General features: G+C 38.3%; 1 protein-coding gene across 2 annotated transcripts in view; it reads left to right on the top strand.

Annotated features, from left to right (window-relative positions):
- LOC126088607 (uncharacterized protein C18orf19 homolog A) overlaps positions 1 to 18,799 on the top strand; it is a 51,728-nt gene that overhangs the window by 6,830 nt on the left and 26,099 nt on the right. For both annotated transcript variants that reach the window (XM_049906824.1, XM_049906823.1), the window contains exon 3: positions 14,956 to 15,101. In XM_049906824.1, coding sequence (XP_049762781.1) covers positions 14,956 to 15,101 — 146 coding nt within the window. The remainder of the gene's footprint in view (positions 1 to 14,955; positions 15,102 to 18,799) is intronic.

The raw sequence follows: 18,799 nt of genomic DNA, 5'->3' as shown, positions 1-18,799 counted from the left end.
CATGTGTTTCATTGTCTTATCATTACATGGAACATTTCTGCTAGACTGAACCAACTGCAGTGTATTTTTCGAGAAATTAAACTGTAAACTTCAGTTTTGTTAAGGGTAAATACATGAAAGTAATCATGCATATGTCCTATGTTCAGTGTTGCTTATTGACTTTTCACACAGCAGACATACAATATTTTTTTATGTTTTATTTATTGATTTTAATGAGGGAAAGGTGAATCAGTTCAAATACCCTCTTCACTAAAATCATGTGCATCCTAACTACCACTGTAAATCACAGTCGCAGTTCGTCATCCACGGTGGATGTACTGAAATTACCACTGTATTTTTCATTTTGGATTTCAGTTGCTTCAGTCAGTGGAGATTTGATCTTAACCTGCTTCTCCTATCGTACCTAGTTGATTGTTACCTTGAATCCAGCATTCTAGGACCTCTTCTCCTTATGATGCAATATATGCTGGAAGGCATTATCATACAGCAATTTCTTCTTTTCTTTAGTAATTGACATGACATATTTTGTACATACCTTCCATGAATTAAAAACAACATTGCTTTGGCATAAATATCTCGTACCAAACTTTGTCATGCAGCACACTACATCATGATACAGAATATGCTGTGTCACTTAAACTCATTGATGCTGTTTAGTTGTAGACCGTGTAAATGACCTCGATGTCAATGGGACATTAAACCCGTATCATCCTTCCTTCCTTCCAGTGGCAGAATTTGGAGCAACTGCCACTTGTATTGTTAGCTGCTATTGAGTCACCAATCTCCTGTTAAAAACTGTTGTCGTACATAACAGCTGTGACTCCTTAGACTAGCTGTGTTAATACTCTTCTTTGTCATATGTAAAGCTGTTAACTTTAATTGTAATTCATCAAAAATATATTCCTTTTTTAATTGTTGGCTTTTAGTACATGGATTTACCAGTGCACTTTTTCTTGTCAATCAGTTATCACTTGGTTGTCAGTGGCAGCCGCACTGTAGTCCAATAAATCTTCATTCAAAATGTATTATTATTCTTAAATGATTCCATTTTGTGATTGCTGTGTTATTTCATGATTCTCTTCCAACATTATTTTGGTCTGCGTCCTGCTCTAAGGCACCTGAAGGTATTATACCCATTATATTTCAAAGTTTAAAATTTTCTGCTTTCAATGAGTGTGGTTCGGATGCTATTCTGATATCCCTTTCCTAAGTAGTTAACTGTTATCTTGAATGTAGAATTCAAGGACCCCTTCTCCTTATGATGCAATATATGTTCGAAGGCAATTTATACTTTTGTTAAATAACTGTACCAACACTTTTTGTATATTTCTACCATGTATTCTTAAAAACCATTGCAATATTTATCTTATAACAAATACTTCAGCCAAAAACAGAATACCAGCAGTGCCTTGGCCGCAAGTTACAAAAAAACATATCACGACAAAACAAAATTTTCTTCATCGTTTAATTACTTTTGGTTTGTGGCAGACACAATAAAGTTTATATCTGGTGCAAACTGTCAGCAAGTAGAGAGACAGGGAGGGCGATGGGGGGGGGGGGGGGGAGCATCTAGATGTTCATGGGAGAGAGGGGAGCTGTCTGTGGTCTAGCCAGAGGTAGAGATAGAGTCCTATTCGACTGGGACTCTTTCAGTAATTGTTTTGCGGAAGATACAGAGGTGGCATCCTCCGGTAGGTCTTCAGTTACCTTTTGGACTGCTGGGAGATGTTTATGGTATTCTGCTGCTGTCGACCACGTGTCCTAGCAGATAACAACAGGTTCAGGTGGCAAGGGGATATCTGGAAGTTGTCCTTTGAATGTCTGTATCTTGATAGTGCCTTAAAAAGAACTTTCTTTACCACAGAGATTAATTAATATACCATAGCAAATTCTATCCTTATGTGCTCTGCTGTACAATTCGTCAGATTCATGTTAAAAGCAGTCACTTCAGTTTTGATTTTCATTCGAAATTTGCCCCTATGTAATGCCCCATCAGCATGCTGAGTTAAGTGGGACTTTTTATCACTCAAGGCCTAATATCAGAAAGAAACAGGATGCTGTACAGAAGTGTGTATAAAATTATTTTGTGTTGTTAAGGACTCTGGTACTTAATTTTTGCAAAATAAAAAAATGACACAGTTTAGCAGTTTTATTTTCCAACGTCCTGTCACTGAACAGATTTTTGTTGCAACTCAGAACTTTAAAAAAATCAAAACTTGGTGTGCAATTTGTCCTATAGGTATTACATTTTGACATTGCTTACTTTTCCTTTATGTCAAAACTGAACTTATCATCTTAAAAATTATAAGAGTGAGCATTTGGATCTGTGTGTCTCTCAGTAACGCTTCAAATAATATTTACAAAACGATCTGCTACACAAATGTTGTTGTTGTCAAAAGATATGAGAAGAAATTCACAATTCTGAATTGGCAGGAAGAATTAAAAAGCATAAACACTAACTTCACTGTTGCAAACTTGGCAGACTATAATTTTTCCACCTGTTTTATATGACTAGCCTTTGAACTAGTTATTTTCACCATTTTCTTTGGTTGAACTATTCACACACTGAAACTAGATTAGACTTTGAACGGTGAACATATTACACTTTATACATCCATCAGTACCATATGTACTACTATAGTTTGTCCAGTGATAACAAAAATTCGACAATTGCTTCACTTTCGTAAATTGAGACTCTGTGTATAACAAAGGAGAGAGAGAGAGAGAGAGATTTTTTAATCACAATGGCTAGTCAGCTTTAACTCTCCCCTTGTGTATGTGTCTTTTTATATGAGGTCAATTCAAGGCCTATGAATATCTTGCTTTATAGAAACACTCAGTGGCCAGAATTCTATGAGCTACAGGTTTCCCCCCACCCCCCTCAAATATCGGTTTCAGTACTCTTCAATCATTGTAAGCAATTCTAATCTTTTGAAAATACTAGAATGTTATGTTACATTAAAGAAATAGTTTCCTTTTAGGATTTTAAAGCTAAGGTAGGTGTCAGCTTCAAAATAGGCCTTTTTAGGTGCTATAAAATTAATTGTTCGAGATTAATTTGTCATGAAATGTGTAAGTACAAATTTATTGGAAACTAGGAACTAAGGAAAAGAATAGCTTGTAACGAAAGGTCTGTGATCTACTTATCATGTGCCACAGCTGATCAGCCCATTTGTATACAATTTTTTGACGACAAATTTATAATAGGAATATGATTATTTTTACCATATGTTTTTGTTTTTCACATGTACACTGAGATGACAAAAGCCATGGGATAGTGATGTGCACATATACAAATAACAGTAGTATCGCATACGCATGAGGAGCTGTCATTTGCACTCAGTTGATACACATGAAAATGTTTGTAATGTGATTATGGCTGCACAGTGGGAATTAACAAACTTAATGCAGAATGGTAGTTTGAGCCAGACACATCAGACGTACCATTTAGGAAATTGTTAGGGAATTCAGTATTCAGAGATCCACAGTATCAAGAGTGTACTAAGCATACCAAATTTCAAGCATTACCTCTCACTGTGGACAATGCAGTGGCCGACAGCCTTCACTTAATGACTGAGGGCTGCAGTGTTTCGACAGACTTGTCGGTGCTATCAGACAAGCAAAACTGTGTGAAATAACTACGAAAATCAATGTAGTACATATAATGACTGTATCCATTAGGACTGTGCAGCGAAATTTGGTGTTAGTTGACTACGGCAGCAGACTGCCAACATGAGTCTTTGCTAACAGCACAACGTGCCTGCAGTCCCTTTTCTGGGCTCATGACCATATTGGTTGGACTCTAGAAGATGACTGGAAAACCATTACCTGGTCAGATGAGTCCCAATTTTGAGTGTAGTGCAGACCCCACAAAGCCATGAACCCTAGTTGTGAAAAAGTCACTGTGCATGCTGGTAGCGGCCCCTTAGTGGTGTGGGCTGTGTTTATATGGAATTGAATGTGTCCTCTGGTCCAACTGAACTGATTGTTGACTGAAAATGGTTATGTTCAGCTACGCGAGGACCATTTGCAGCCATTCATAGACTTCATACACCCAAACAACAATGGAATTTTTGTGGACGACAATGCGCCATTTCACTGGGTCACTGTTATTTGCATTGGGTATGAAGAACATTATGGACAATTCAAGTGAATATTTGGCTACCCAGGTTACTTGACATGAATCCCACCAAACATTTATGGGACATAATTGAGAGGTCAGTTTGTGCACAAAATCCAGCACCAGCAACACTTTGGAAATTATGGACAGCTGTGAAGGCAGCATGGCCCAGCATTTCTCCAGGGGACTTCCAATGACTTATTGAGTCCATGCCATGTACGACGATACTGGGCACTACACATTGAAGTTTGAATACTTTGGCTCGAGCCCCTACATACTATAGCACGGAAATATACAGGGTGAAGCGAAATTCGTGCACTCGGGTTTCGTAGCATGACTCCCCACATACCAGCAATAAAAAAATGTCTCTCACAAAATTTCGGCCGGCGAGTAGATCCGACAGAAAAAGGATGTTAAAGTGTGGCAATCTGGCAACACTGCAACCACACATATGGTAACTACCTCTGTCGGTACATTTTTGTTGTACTGTACTGTCGGTGCAATTGGTAGAGTTTTGGGTTAGCATGCAGGAGGTCGATGGTTTGATCCTGGGTTGGGGTAAATGTTTTTTATTTCATAAATGCAGTCCAAGTGGTATGGTATCTGGCATCTTAATAGTCAACAGTAATTGTAGCGGGTCCTCTAGAAAACATTTGAACTTACATACTGCAATTGTAGAAATGGAAGATTGGTCAGCTTTGAAAGAAGCTCTTCCCATGTCGCAGGTGTGAATTTATTCGCACCACTTCATCTACTAGATGTGAAACCTGTTTTCTTTGTACCCTCCTCCAATGGTCCCGTAGATTAGTAACAACTATTATTCTTGCCTTGTTAAGGTCAATTACATTTCGTTAGGGCCTTACGTTTCCAGTAAGACTAGCAACGTTCTTTGTGGATAATGCCCAAACTCAGTTACTGTTTCTATGAGTTATCACCATGGTCCCACTAATTATGCCTTTCAACACTGGTAACCGCATACTGTTTGGTATGTATCTCAATCTATCATTATTATTATTATTATTATTATTATTATTCTGTCGATGGGATTGTGGAAACTTCACATCTATTACCGTTAGGGAAACAGTGTAATTCGAAACTGAACATTTCACAATTGGTGGTGTCGGGATAATCATGTAGAACAATACCTGCGAGAGGGTAATGCGCATTAGGTGGAACAGTGCACAGGACTGATGGCTTGTTTATACTGTATGCCCTGTCCTCCAGACAGGGACTAGTTGAGAGCGGTGTAGCACACCTGTGACAGAATCTCATGTATATGTGTACACGCATCGAATTTTCTCATTGCAAACCTCTAAACCAGTGTGGCAGATGTAACGCATACACAAATGATGAATATATAGATATGCCTCTGGTCCTCGATGCATCTGATAACCGGGCTAGTGTTGCTGCTTGTGAATATGCTGCTAGATATCTTCATTGACATCATCCAAATAAAAGTGTTTTGTCATCTGGGGCTGTGCCTTTGGGAGTCAGGTTATCTCCTTCCACCATCAATTGACAGAGGTCGTCCATGGACTCGCCGTACTGCAGCTACTGAGGAAGCTATTCTGGAGGTCATACACCAAGAACCTCAGCGAAGTACATGAAGCTTAGCAAGGCAGCTGCGTGTCTCGCAGTGCATGGTTGTTAATATGCTGTACGAGCCTCAACTGCACCCCTATCATTATGCTTTCATGCAACATCTGCGTCCTGCCGATTGCCGCCAGCAAATGCAATTCTGTAAATGGTTCCTACAACAAGCCAATGATGACTTCAGGAACACTGTATGGTTGGATGAAGCAACATTTCCTCGTGATGGTGTCTTCAGTATGCACAATGCCCACCATTGGTGTGAGGTTAACCCACATGCCACCCGCAGCCACGGATATCAAGTTTGCTTTGGCGTCAACGTCTGGGCCAGAATATTGGGTGATAGATGTTTGGGCCCCTTCATGTTGCCTGACCAGTTGACTGCACAGAGGTATCATGCATTCTTCTCAAACAATCTGCCCGATGCGCTGGAAGGTGTTCCACTACATGGCTAAATCCCCTGGATTTCTTCCTCTGGGGACACCTGAAGGAGCAAGTGTACTCTACTCCGCAGACGAATGTGGAATAATTAGTAGCATGTGTTCGTGCTGCTCTTGTTACTGTGGGCAGCTTTGCTGCGAAGGGTCCAGAGCTGTATGATCCGGCGGGTTGTGCAATGTTTCAACATGCAGGGAGGTTGCTTTGAGCATCTGTTGTTCAGAGGACAACGTATTGTGTTGTGATGGTCATGTGGTCATTAATAAGGACATTATTATTGTCACTTGATGCTAATGTGCAACATCAGAGCACTCATATTACTTGAAGTATAAATGGCAAGTAGAAGTTGTGTTATTGTACTGTGCTATCATTTTTAGCACCTTGAAATTGATATTGTTTTTGTAGTTATTCTGTCCTATGGCAGGTCATTTGTCTCAGCTGTCTACTTCTTGTATGTGTAACCACATATTTGTTATGTTCAGCCTTACAAAATGTTATAAATTTGGGATACATATGATCTAAGGAACGGTGCATATTACAACCTGAAATTTCAGAATGAAATTATCAAATAAAAACAATGTACTCCAACCCAGGATCGAACCCTCGACCTCCTACATGCTAACCCAAAACTCTATCCGCTGCACCAACTGTACAGCATGAGTAATATGTGCTGGCAGAGGAAGTTACCATTCATGTGACTACTGTGTTGCCAGATTGCCAGTCTTTAACATCCTTTTTCTGCTGGTTGTACTCGCCAGATGAAATTTTGAAAGAGATGTTTTTTGTTGCTGGCATGCGAGGAGTCGCGTTGCGAAGCCCGAGTGTGTAAATTTTGATTCATCCTTTATATGTTTGTTACACTCTACTTATTTGAGTGGCCCAGAGATGTGGCTGGTCTCAGTGTTTGGCTACATTTTTCGTCATAGGGTGCCATCTCACACCTGTCATAAACTCAGTTTTTAAGCTGAAATAAAATATAATAAAACAATGCAGGCAAGTAATGTGGTGAGATTTAAAATATTGAGTCACTCGTGCTGATTTATAATTTGAACAAGTAGTTTATTTTTCTTCAATATAGTCACTAAACACTTAAAATGCAGTTTGAGGGGCTTTTTCGTAAGGGCAGCCTTTAACAACTGATGCTCCAACACTTCACAATAAAATTCATATGTCGCGATCACGGTACTCAACAGTCTGTTCACAAATCACAAAATACACTCTTTTCTGCTGTCCTAAACCACTATATTGCTCTGAACATTATCGCTTTCGAATGTGGCTACCAACCCACTACTACCCCCAGATGCACGGCATGTCCAGCTCTTAGCGTTGCTCAGAACCAAGTCCCCTGTCACCAAAGATGGCCGCCCTATGCACCCTCGAAATGGCTGTCAAACTCAAAACAATGTTTGACAAAAGTAATTACAAATATTGTAAAACTAAAAACTAAACACAAAAACATTTATTATACATTGAAAAAATGGAAAATTTTCTGTACCTGCCATCATTTTTCACAGATAATGTTCTTGTGGCATGATATTGCTTTTCCTGAATTTTTGATACTTAATTATGTCTTTAAACTTTAGAATGCTGCCGCTGGTTTTGTCTCTTCAAATTTATTTCTTACCGAAAACACAGTTTCTCTCAGTTGAAACCTATATTCTGACCTCTCATTCAAAAATGGTCTAGATACTGCTAAATCAGCTATGATTGCTCGATGCAGCTCTACTAGTCGCATCCGTAGGGACTTTGTTTATATCATTCGGCCAAAGCATTGCCGAAATATTAGCTTTTGAACTTTCATAAGGTTACAGTTTTGTAGGCAACAGTAACTTTTAAACTATTGCATATTTTTGTGCCACATCTAGATAATTTAGCTTTACATATTTTTCTGTCCATGAGTGCCAACTCGCACCTTCATGTCACTCTTAGTTCTGTTTTCATTAATTTTTCTGTGGCTTATAAATTTCTCCAAGAGCACAAACACGGCCATATGCGCCCCTGCCAAGTGTCCACACGGATTTTTCCAACGCCGCATACAAGCTAGCCACTTGCCATGGCCCCATAGCAACCGCCAGCCACATGGCGGGAAACTGCTGCTCTAATCTCCTGCGACGGCTTTTACAATCACACGTCAGACTGCTGCACTATGCTGGGCAAAAGGAAGTCCAACACTGTATTAGGAGGTATCTCATGATTTTTGTGGTACTCCCTGAAGTGTTATGCATTCATCATAAATATTCACACTTAGTTTAGTTGTGCGTCCTGTATCATGAAACGATTGTCCATATGTAGGCCAAGTCTACATGTATTGCATTCAAAACAGGTTTCTCCATGGCACCCTCAATCATAAGAAACTTTGCACTTTCCTGAACAGTGTTATTTTCATTTGAAGATATCCCCATCTTTTGGCTTGAAGCCTTTGTGGATTTTCTGCCTTGTTCAGTTATACTATACAAAGTGTAGGGATAGTTAAATTCTTCAAAAGCTGCTCTACCCCATTTAGCTGGAACGTTGTTGACCTCATCCTCTTGGGTGCTGGGTTCAGCATGTGATAAATTACACTTTCATATGGCAGTCTGTTTCCTTACACCACTTGATGTACCTTCTCATAAGTGGATATGAGGACAGATGCTAGTCGCGTATGCAACTGCACTCATTCTTGACTTGTAAAAAAAAAAAAAATAATTTCTCACTAGCTCATTTCACTGTAAGAACATTGTTCAATGATATGAATGTTAGTTCACCCTTTCTCAGGTTAGTTCCTCTGGACAAGGGTGGCAATTTTTTCTTCATTGGTCTCTCAGCCCTGACAGCGTGATTGCTACTTTCTAGCAATTCCCTGGACAAGTTGGGAGAGCTGTACCATTTTGTCCATGTAAATAGTTCTCCAGTGCCCCAACAGTCTCTCAGAATTCGAGCAAAATCTTTTCTATTGATGGGAATGTGACAGCCACATCACCATTCTCTTCCTCTTTTATAGTATATGTCTTCAGATTATAACATTACCCATTCTTTGACGAGCATAAACATCATATATGCTTACGCAAACTGAGCTCTCTTTAATGGATTATATTGAACATATGGAAGTCTGCCACTGAAGTTCATCAAGCATTCATTGATGTTGACATTTTTGCCAGGAACAATACTACTTGAAATCTGTTGATCAATTGTGAAATAACTAGTTTTACATTCCACAGTTTATAATGTTATGTTTTAGTCAATTGATAGCAAAGTGCAGATACCTAGATATAGCCTTGAATCTTCGTAGTGACATTGTTTCAGCAGATGCTAGAATGAAGTGTTGGCAGAAGTGCCAACACTGTTTTGTTTGAGGAGACCGAAATGCACGCTATAAGCTCACGCAGGCTGGCGTGAGGTCTGAAACAGGATACGTAATGAATGCTATAAAGAAAAGTACGTAGCTTCTGGAATACTTAACTTTAATTCACATTTGTAGAACATTGCTCTTGATGACACAGAAGTATTATAGCAATTGAATACGGCGCCTTGCTAGGTCGTAGCAAATGTAGCTGAAGGCTATGCTAACTATTGTAATTCTCATGGCTAGCAACGTCGGCTGTACAACTGGGGCGAGTGCTAGTACGTCTCTCTAGACCTGCCGTGTGGTGGGGCTCGGTCTGCAATTACTGACAGTGGCGACACGCGTGTCTGTCGTATACTAGCGGACCGCGGCCGATTTAAAAGCTACCACCTAGCAAGTGTGGTGTCTGGCGGTGACACCACATAGAGTCTCAGATATTTTTATTTTTGACCAATTGTCTTTATTGAAGGTTTTCATGTCTGTTACATGAGGGCACAGACAGCAAAGTGCACCTTCAATTTATCACCTATTACAGGAAACAAGCATGTGTTGTCACCACTTGAATTGATAGCAAGTAATTTTGCTGCACAAGAGTTCAACATGTCCGAAAGAACAGACACCGTATCCATATAAGTAAATAGTTCTGGCGATACCAGCCATGACCTCCTCCTTCTGTGCGGATGCACACATATTCCCTGAACTCTTACGGGACTTGGAAGAATGTCATTCCATGAGTAATGAGTGTGTTGGGGTGAGACACTACGAATGTAGTGTGTGGACATACAAGGTGAGAATGTGAGTCTTGCGGGAGGCGTGCGCGAGATAGTTCCTGCAGTCGCGCTATTCATCTGTGTCCTTAATGGCTCAGATGGATAGAGCGTCTGCCATGTAAGCAGGAGATCCTGGGTTCGCGTCCCGGTTGGGGCACACATTTTCACCTGTCCCCATTGATCTATATCAAAGCCCGTGCGCAGCTGACAGTATTAATATAATTCTAATTTCATTGTAGACGGCTGCAGGTCATCAATGGTGTCTGTCCATATAAGTATATTTAAGATATACCTCCCATTTTTTCTCAGTGCTTCAGATTGTTGTGTGGCAAGTTCTACACCCCTTACGCTGTCCTACAAATTTTCAAAAGTTGAACATTATCGTGAAGGAAAAGTTTCATGTAAGTTTTAAGGGGCACAGAACAAAAATTATGTTTACATTTATTTATTAGCTCTTGCTTTTGACATAATGATATTGAATACGTGAATCACACTGAAAATATGAAAAATATGTGAAAAAACATGTAAACATGAAAAAGAGTCAGTTACCTTAAAAACCTTTTTTTTGTCTGTCTTTCGTATTGTGTTCCAAAACTATCCCCTTTCACATCCAGCAGTAATCACTTAGTGTGACAGCATTCCATTTCTCTTTATATCTTTGCTCAATCACTGAAATATCATGGTGGAACCACTCATCATGTTCATTAATCCCATCAGTACAATTTGGCGGCAAGGAACCTTGGTGTGATTTCAAAAAGCGCATTCTTTAGTTACTTATTACACTTGAGCTGTTTATGCAAGCACATCAAATCATCTCAAAGTCCTTTGAAATTTTTAGCTTTGAAGTTTACCAGAAAGCTGTTCAAAACATTCTTTTCACGTAATTAACTGACTGCAGAACCATTTGCATCTAAATGTTTTACAAAATTTATCATAGCCCCTGTTTTATATGAAGTGCTAGAAGCAAAACTTTGTATCAGTGGTTTGTACAATACATTTTTCATTCTGGGATTTAATGACTGTCTCATGGGCCACCATTTCTGAGAACAGTATGTGGTGTAATCAGATTGCATCCCTAATAAAATGATGATAACTTTAAAATCTCCACACATTTTCCACTGATATCTCACGTAGACTAATCCTATGGGGATGTTTCTCATATTTATATGTTTCTTTTGTATTTGTAGCATATGCTACAGGAACAGAAGGGAACTTGTTGACTTCAAGACTTGTCTTCGAAGCATCAAAGTCACCATTCATCAAGACTGCGCTTCGTATTCAATGCCTACATCAGACCAATTACATCTTTGCAGAATGTGAAGTCTCCCTCAGTTTTAAAAAAAGTGCACAAATTCTTTATTTAAGGATGAAATGTTGTCTTTTTTGCCAAGTCTTGTAGATACTTCCACTGTTGTAACTGTGATGCCAGAAGCTCTGCCGTATTTTTAGGAAGTTTAGATTCGTGATGAGAGCTTTAACATGTCATCTTGTGATTCAAGGGTGATGTGCTTGGAAAGAGGTTTGCATGTCTTGAAATTGATGGCAATTCATATTCAGTTATGGAAGCGCAGTTATCTTCATCATAGCTCTCACAGGCATTTTCTGGGGGTTCAGGAACAGGAAATTTATTATAAGATACAGGGCGAGTTGCAGAGGGTATGTTACGGTATACACCTGTTGATCTTTTCTTCATTTATATTCCTTTATTTTTTTGGGGGAGCCATTGAGAAATAACAGTAAGTAATATGGATGGGGTGCTCCCCCCAAATCATGGGGACTCCAAATGCTGTATGGCATACTTTTTCTATTCATCCACGCATTCAGGTCATATGAATATGTAATGCAGCGTACATGTGGTGCCCATTTTTTTATGCAGCACTCTTACGTTATAGCCAAAATATAATATATTATAGAAGGCATAATTTGACACTTTCAAGAAGCATATGTTTGGTTATTTATGCATTCATGAGATACTTTATACTTGCCTGTAAATAGTAGTTTGTCATCTGGAAGGGTATCACAACCCAATTATCACAGAAGCACTTCGAGGCACTTCGAAACAAGACCACTATTTTATTTATAATATGTGCCACAATGCTTCTTATCCAGCCACAAAACCATTGAAAGATGTGATGGACGTATGTGCGGATGTACCTGATCACATGACGATACTGTCCTGTGAGAATGATGACATGCTCATGCAGTGCAGCCAATTGTGTACTCTTTATTTAGTGACAAAAATGCGTAATTTTAGGTAATGGCTGCAGTTTGAAAACGAGAATAGCATGTGAATTGTAATGTCAGTTTCAAATTTAGTGGCATGGAATTAACCAACTTTAGCTCTTTTCATTCCCGTAACATTTTGTGTAAGAACAGTGTTACAGCCTACCTACTGTCAGTTAACAAGATCCTCATCCAAACAATATTGCCATTTGCATTTTTTAAGTTTCATGTTTTACGGTTAATCTTGCTATTTACACTTGTCCTACGGTGTTTTTGATACAGACCATAATGGAAGTGTGACCAAGTGCCTGGTAGTAATGCTGCATTTACCCTGTTATCTTATTCATATACTCATCTATAGATTATGTTTGTTGCAGCTAATTGTTACTTACTTCCTCTTCCAGGGTTAGGCTATTAGCCTGTTGCAACCTTAGCTTACCTACTAATTCTTCATGGGTCAACCAAGTTCTCTCCTTCCAGTAGGATGATATCTATGCAAGATGTCGGATACCACTTGGAAGCATCAAGGATCAACAACCCACGATTCTTTAGAAGAGGCTCTGGCCTTCTGCTCCAGACTATACAGAGCCAATCTATAACCATCCCAGTGGTCATTCATCCTTTTCTGTTGCAACAAAATATGACACCAGGCAGCAGCTTTTCCTTTGGCATAGTTTTAATGATTGAGGATGATGTAGGGTCATATCTTTGTTCCATTGGCAAGCACACGCATTGTCAAAGTGATTCTCAATTTCTTATTGCCCATAGTACGAACCAGTACACATATAGTGCCTTTCTCTTCAACTGTTGTACAGTATGGCATGTAGAAGTGAATGGGAGTCTCATCAGGGTTTCTGAGAAGCACCTTTCTCAGTCTTACACCATGTCGCTGATACTTTGATAATTGTTCCACATATGATGCTGGTAGACACTGAGCAAGGGATGTTTGACGTCATAACATGTGTCCATTGCAGTTGCATCATACTTGTGCACCACCCACAGTTGACTTTAAATTGGACACCACATTCCTGTGCCAATTCAAGTGCTTTATTTTGTATGACATGGAGGGAAGTTGCCATTCTTTCTCTATGTATCTCATGTCAAATGTAACTCCTTCGATTTCAATACTTTCAAAACCTTCACTCTGTGGGTCACTGAAAGCTTTCCTTGTTGACTTTGCAAGTTTCAGACATCCTTTGTTTTTACACCACCTCCAAATGTTGGCTTCTGGCTTCTGTCACTCCATACGTCCTCAAAGCTGCACGATTGTTTGTTGCTTCTGCATGCCAAACAACCACGATTTTGAAATTTTGCATCATAACAGCCCCTGCGACCCGCTAAATGTAGTTAACCCATGTTCTTCCACACCACGATCCATTACACACTTTACTATGCAGTTTATAAGTGGGATCTTCAAAGTCAAACTACAGCTAGTCATATAACAATGCTCAAAGCGCATGCATACATTCAAATTTAAAGTGGTAGGAGCAGCAGAGACTAGAGTTACAGCTTAATGGAAGCTTGAGGCTGTATTCGGTAAAGAAAAGAAACTCCACATCATATGCCGCGAATGCAAGACAACCTCCCTTACTTCTGGGCACAACATTTTGGGAAAAAATAACTATTCTTGAATTTGGGGATACAGTAATTAATTACTGCCATATCTCTTCATTGTGATTTTATCTTTTAGACAGTACCAGTAAACCCTCATTCTTTAAAGAATTGAATGCCCATGTCATAAAACAGGTTTGAATGTACGATTACTTTACGAATAAGTTAGTGGGTTAAAATTTAACTTTAAGCCTGCAAGCAAGAAGAAATTTTGAAGAGGTTTGAAATTATGTTTAAACTTTGTTGGAAATTGATAGATCCTGTCATTCTCAAATACTGGATGAACATAGACAGATAATTTGCACACCATAAATTACACTGCCTCAAGACTTATTCATAGTTTCTAACTGCAATATTTGACTGACTTTTTTTAAAGTTTAACATAAGCTTATAGCTCTCAATGAGTAGGTTGTGGCACCATTTTAATTTTTTAAATTTGTTCAGTAGCTCTATGAAATATTTAAACTCAAATTTTTGTTGCCGCTGGAAGTGTTAGGTAGGCTGCCTGCAACTGGGGTGACATACTGTGAATTTCATTAACTATTTGATAGTATTGATGCTTTTACCAATCAGAAAATTGCATTTTAGATGGTCACATTTTGTTTTCAATGATTTTATTCACCCACATCACGCTTCCATACATCAATGTTGACACAACCTTAGTCTCATAAGAAGAGTCTCTTCTCTAACCATATCCTTCAACATTATCTGATTGCACTACACATTTATTGAAATCAATGAAGCTTTTTCTTTATTTCATCAGCATTGTTAAGATAAATGCATCTTATCGTCGTCGTAGCATTTCAATTTACTGATCTTATGTTTGATATGTAGTATTACTTATTAATCTCATATTGAAACAGCTGTGCCTTGTTTTGCAGTGGTGTTGATGTTGTATCTCTCCTGGAAAGCTGGAATTTCAGCGAAGTAATCATTAAGCCTCTGCGAGACTCTAGTGCGGGATATGTTGCTGTAGCTTATGCACTATATAAAATAGCCACTCCAGTGAGATATACTGTCACATTAGGTAAGTAAAACCTGCCATATTATTGTTGAAACTGTCAAGCACAGAAAACAATGACAGAATTTGTGTGTATGTTCATATTGTATATTGTTTGTTCTATGTGCAGTTAAGAAATATTGATAACTGCTAGTTGTGCTCCCATAAAAGAAATAGTAGTATGTGAACACTGACTTTACATCAGACATCAGAGAGCCACAGTGAAAGGAAAAACTAAAGCAAAAATTTGATGTTGTTTCACTTGGAAGTCTTTTTAGAGCACAGATTGATAAATTGAAGCAAAATAACCAAATGACTTAAAGAAAAAGTACAGACTCTTTGTGTTCAATGAAATAGTCCCTTTGGGGTTACAAATACGTTACTGATGCAGTACTAAGAAATTACAAAATAAAAGTCATGCAAGAGCAAGAGATGTACAGGAATAATCTGGGAAGTTGTGACAGATTGCTATGCAGATTTCTATTAGTTTTGTACAAGTGTCAGTCAAAACCAGTTGTTAATGAATCCAGGCATCAGCTGCAGGGAGCACACTGACTGTTAGGAATTAATGTGAGGGCAAACTACCACAGGTAACTTTACTCAGTTTTTTGTTACTAGTTTTGCTTTGCCAACTGAAGTCATCTCTTGATGGCAATGTGTTAGATTTCACAGCTATACTCAGTGACATCGTCAGGCACTAAGTGGTGTAAATTTGATGTGCAATGTTTACTACAAGCTGCAGGAGCTAGCAGTAATCATAATGCATCCAATATGCTCCTCTTACTGTTTGATGACAGTCTAGGTCTTAGTTGTGAACTTTTGACACGCTGTCATCAGCAGTGAACATCTGAAGATGCCCTTGTTGTCGGAACAAAACTATTGATAATAAGTTAAAAAATATGTGACCTGTGGATAGTTGTTTATTATGTGATTGCTTAAAATGAACTGTGTGATGCAAAATCCCATCAATTGTAAGGTCACAGATATTGTTTGATTTTTGTATACTCTGCATCTGAAGCCTGCAAAAAGTTACTATTAATCAAAGGAAATGTTTGTTTATAAAGTAATGAACAAAAGAAATATGAGGAAGTGATGTGAAATGTTCAACAGTTGACAGAGAAATTGGTATGATGGAACTTGAATTGGATAACTCTCTGTCTCGTCACTGTTTGGAGAATAAAATGAAGAACAAAATTTTGGAAGTTAGGCACTTAACTCTAGACAAGCTACACATTCCTTTCCAAGAGTCTCTCATTCTTTGCTTGGTGAAACTTAGGTCCATACTTTTTAGCAACAAAATATTTGCATATGGTTTTCCTGGAAACTGTGTGGCCAACACAAAATACATGGAATAGCTGCAGCACTGATGATGTTTTATGGCGCAGTACCAAGTGGATTGGAATGACTTTTTTGCTCAAATTGTTGTGGATGTTTTACCTCACCTCAGAGGCCTATCAGTCAAGTAATATCATTCTCTATGAACTGAAAAAACTTCCAAAATTCAAACTAACTCTGTCAACATGAAAAATAATGGCAACAAGTTTCTGGAATCCTCAGGGAGTCCTCTTGGTGAATTTAATGCCAAAAGACTGTACAATAAATGCAGATTAATATTGTAAGGAAAACAAATGGGAGAAATCCAAAATCATAGGCATAGAATGCTTTCTTGAAATATTGTGCTTCTTCACTACAATGCCTGCCCTTGTGCTGCTACTGCTGTTGTAACCAGAGCCTTGCTGAATTAATTTGGATGGGAATATTTTGGTCACCTACCCTGCAGTACAGATATTGCCCTTAGCAGTTTTCACCTTTCCACACAGGTCAAACTAACCCTAAGTGGTAAACATTTTGGAAGTCATGCCACAGTAACGAACTGTCTTACTGGACTGTCAGTAGCTGAATATGATATGGCAATTCTAAAACCGTGTAGGCAGATACAACAAATACTTAAACAAATGATGGAGGTGCTCAGTCATTTTCTGGATTACCCTTGTAGAGTGACATGTAATATGTGGTCCACCAAAGACTATGGACAGCAACTGCTGTACATTACAAAATTCCAGACATGTAACTTTGAACTGTTTTTACATCACCACAATGTTTAGCTTCAAGTTTTTATACATTGGAGGCAGGAGTTGTATAATTTCTTCCTGGACATTGTTCTACACAATATTTCTTCCATTACTTCACAGACCAGTGAAGGCAAATGTTGATTGTGTTGGGACAGCAACCAGCCACAAATTTACTTTCAGTTCCTTTATTCAAAGGGTACCGTTACCGGTTTCGAAACGTTGTGATTCATCGTCAGATGGTTTACACGCTTTCCTTATAACATGTGGTGTGTTTTTTACAGATTAATTGTCCTAAAATATAAATAATACATGATTATAAGCACGCCACACAAAGATGGTTGCGTTACAGATTTTCGTTGCATGTGACTTGCATGAAATGTCAGTTTGGAGTGTTTGTTTTTATAACATTCGTCCAACAGATGTGAATACATTTCCACTGCATTCTTATTGTTGCACACGTAAATTTTTCTCACTGAACACTTTAGATTTGTCACTGAGAAGATTTCTACCATGCACCACATGTTTAGATACATACCAAGAGCTTACAAACTTATGAGTATCAAAGATGCTATGATATATCGTAACATTTGAAGATGTCCTATGTTTGGAAAGGATCATATTTTCACTTACGCAACTGAAATACATTTTACACTAGTACAGAGACATTGATTTTTTGAGTTGATACTGTAGCATTAATTATAAAGTTTTTTTTAGTACTCTGTAGGTAAAATAGTACATTATTTAAGTAAATTTAGCATCATGAGAAGTATAGTAACATATAAATTTGCTACTTGATCTGCAGATAGGCGTACTAATATTATTTGCTATGGAGGTTGGAAAATAATTTTAGGAAAATTTTCAGGAAAGGGCTGTTAGCTAACTCTGTTTGTTCATTAAGGATATAGTCTGGGGTGGTGTTTTTGTGTGTGTGTATTTCTATTTCTTCTAATGTATTCATGGTGGCTCCTTTTTCTGGTAGATGTAAAATTTTTAAGCTGTTCTCAGTGTTTCTCACTAAATGGTTTTCTTCAGCAATATGGGCTGCAAATGCAGATTTGTTCAAGTTTCCAAGTCTTAAAGCATCAATGTGTTCTTTGTATCTAATTTCAAAACTTCTTCCTGTGTGTCCAATGTAGAATTTTGAGTTTGTATATTCCCGATTTACGGTAGGGACTCTTGGAGGTATTTACATCAGGGATTACTTTTTGTTGTAATTTATTATTTGTAGAAAAGCTGATTGTGATATTTTTCTTTTTAAATAAGTTTGCTATTTGGTATGATAGTGGGCCTATGTATGGGAGAGTAGCATATTTAGGTTTGGCTTCTGTGGCACACTGATTTTGCTTGAAGTGACTGCTGTGAAGTGGATCTGTGGTTTTTGTCTGCATTTTGTTGTGGAGTTTTTTTATTATTATGGGTTTATATCCATTATTATGAGCAACTGTTTTAATTATACTGATTTCATTTTGTTGGTCTGTGTCACTCACTGGTACTTTTTTAGTTCGGTGTAGCATCGTTCTGAAATATGCCATTTTTTGTTGGTGGGGGTGGCAAGATGAGTTGTCAATACTGACATCTTTGGTGGTAGGTTTTCTGGTAAATTGATGTTTATTGTTACTATTGCAAATCTTCAGGTCAAGAAAGTTAATGCTT

This window comes from Schistocerca cancellata, chromosome 6, assembly GCF_023864275.1.
Source record: "Schistocerca cancellata isolate TAMUIC-IGC-003103 chromosome 6, iqSchCanc2.1, whole genome shotgun sequence".
In the NCBI taxonomy this organism is placed as follows: Eukaryota; Metazoa; Arthropoda; class Insecta; order Orthoptera; family Acrididae; genus Schistocerca; species Schistocerca cancellata.
The sequence above is the reverse complement of the archived record's forward strand: the minus strand, read 5'-3'. Positions and strand labels throughout refer to the sequence as shown.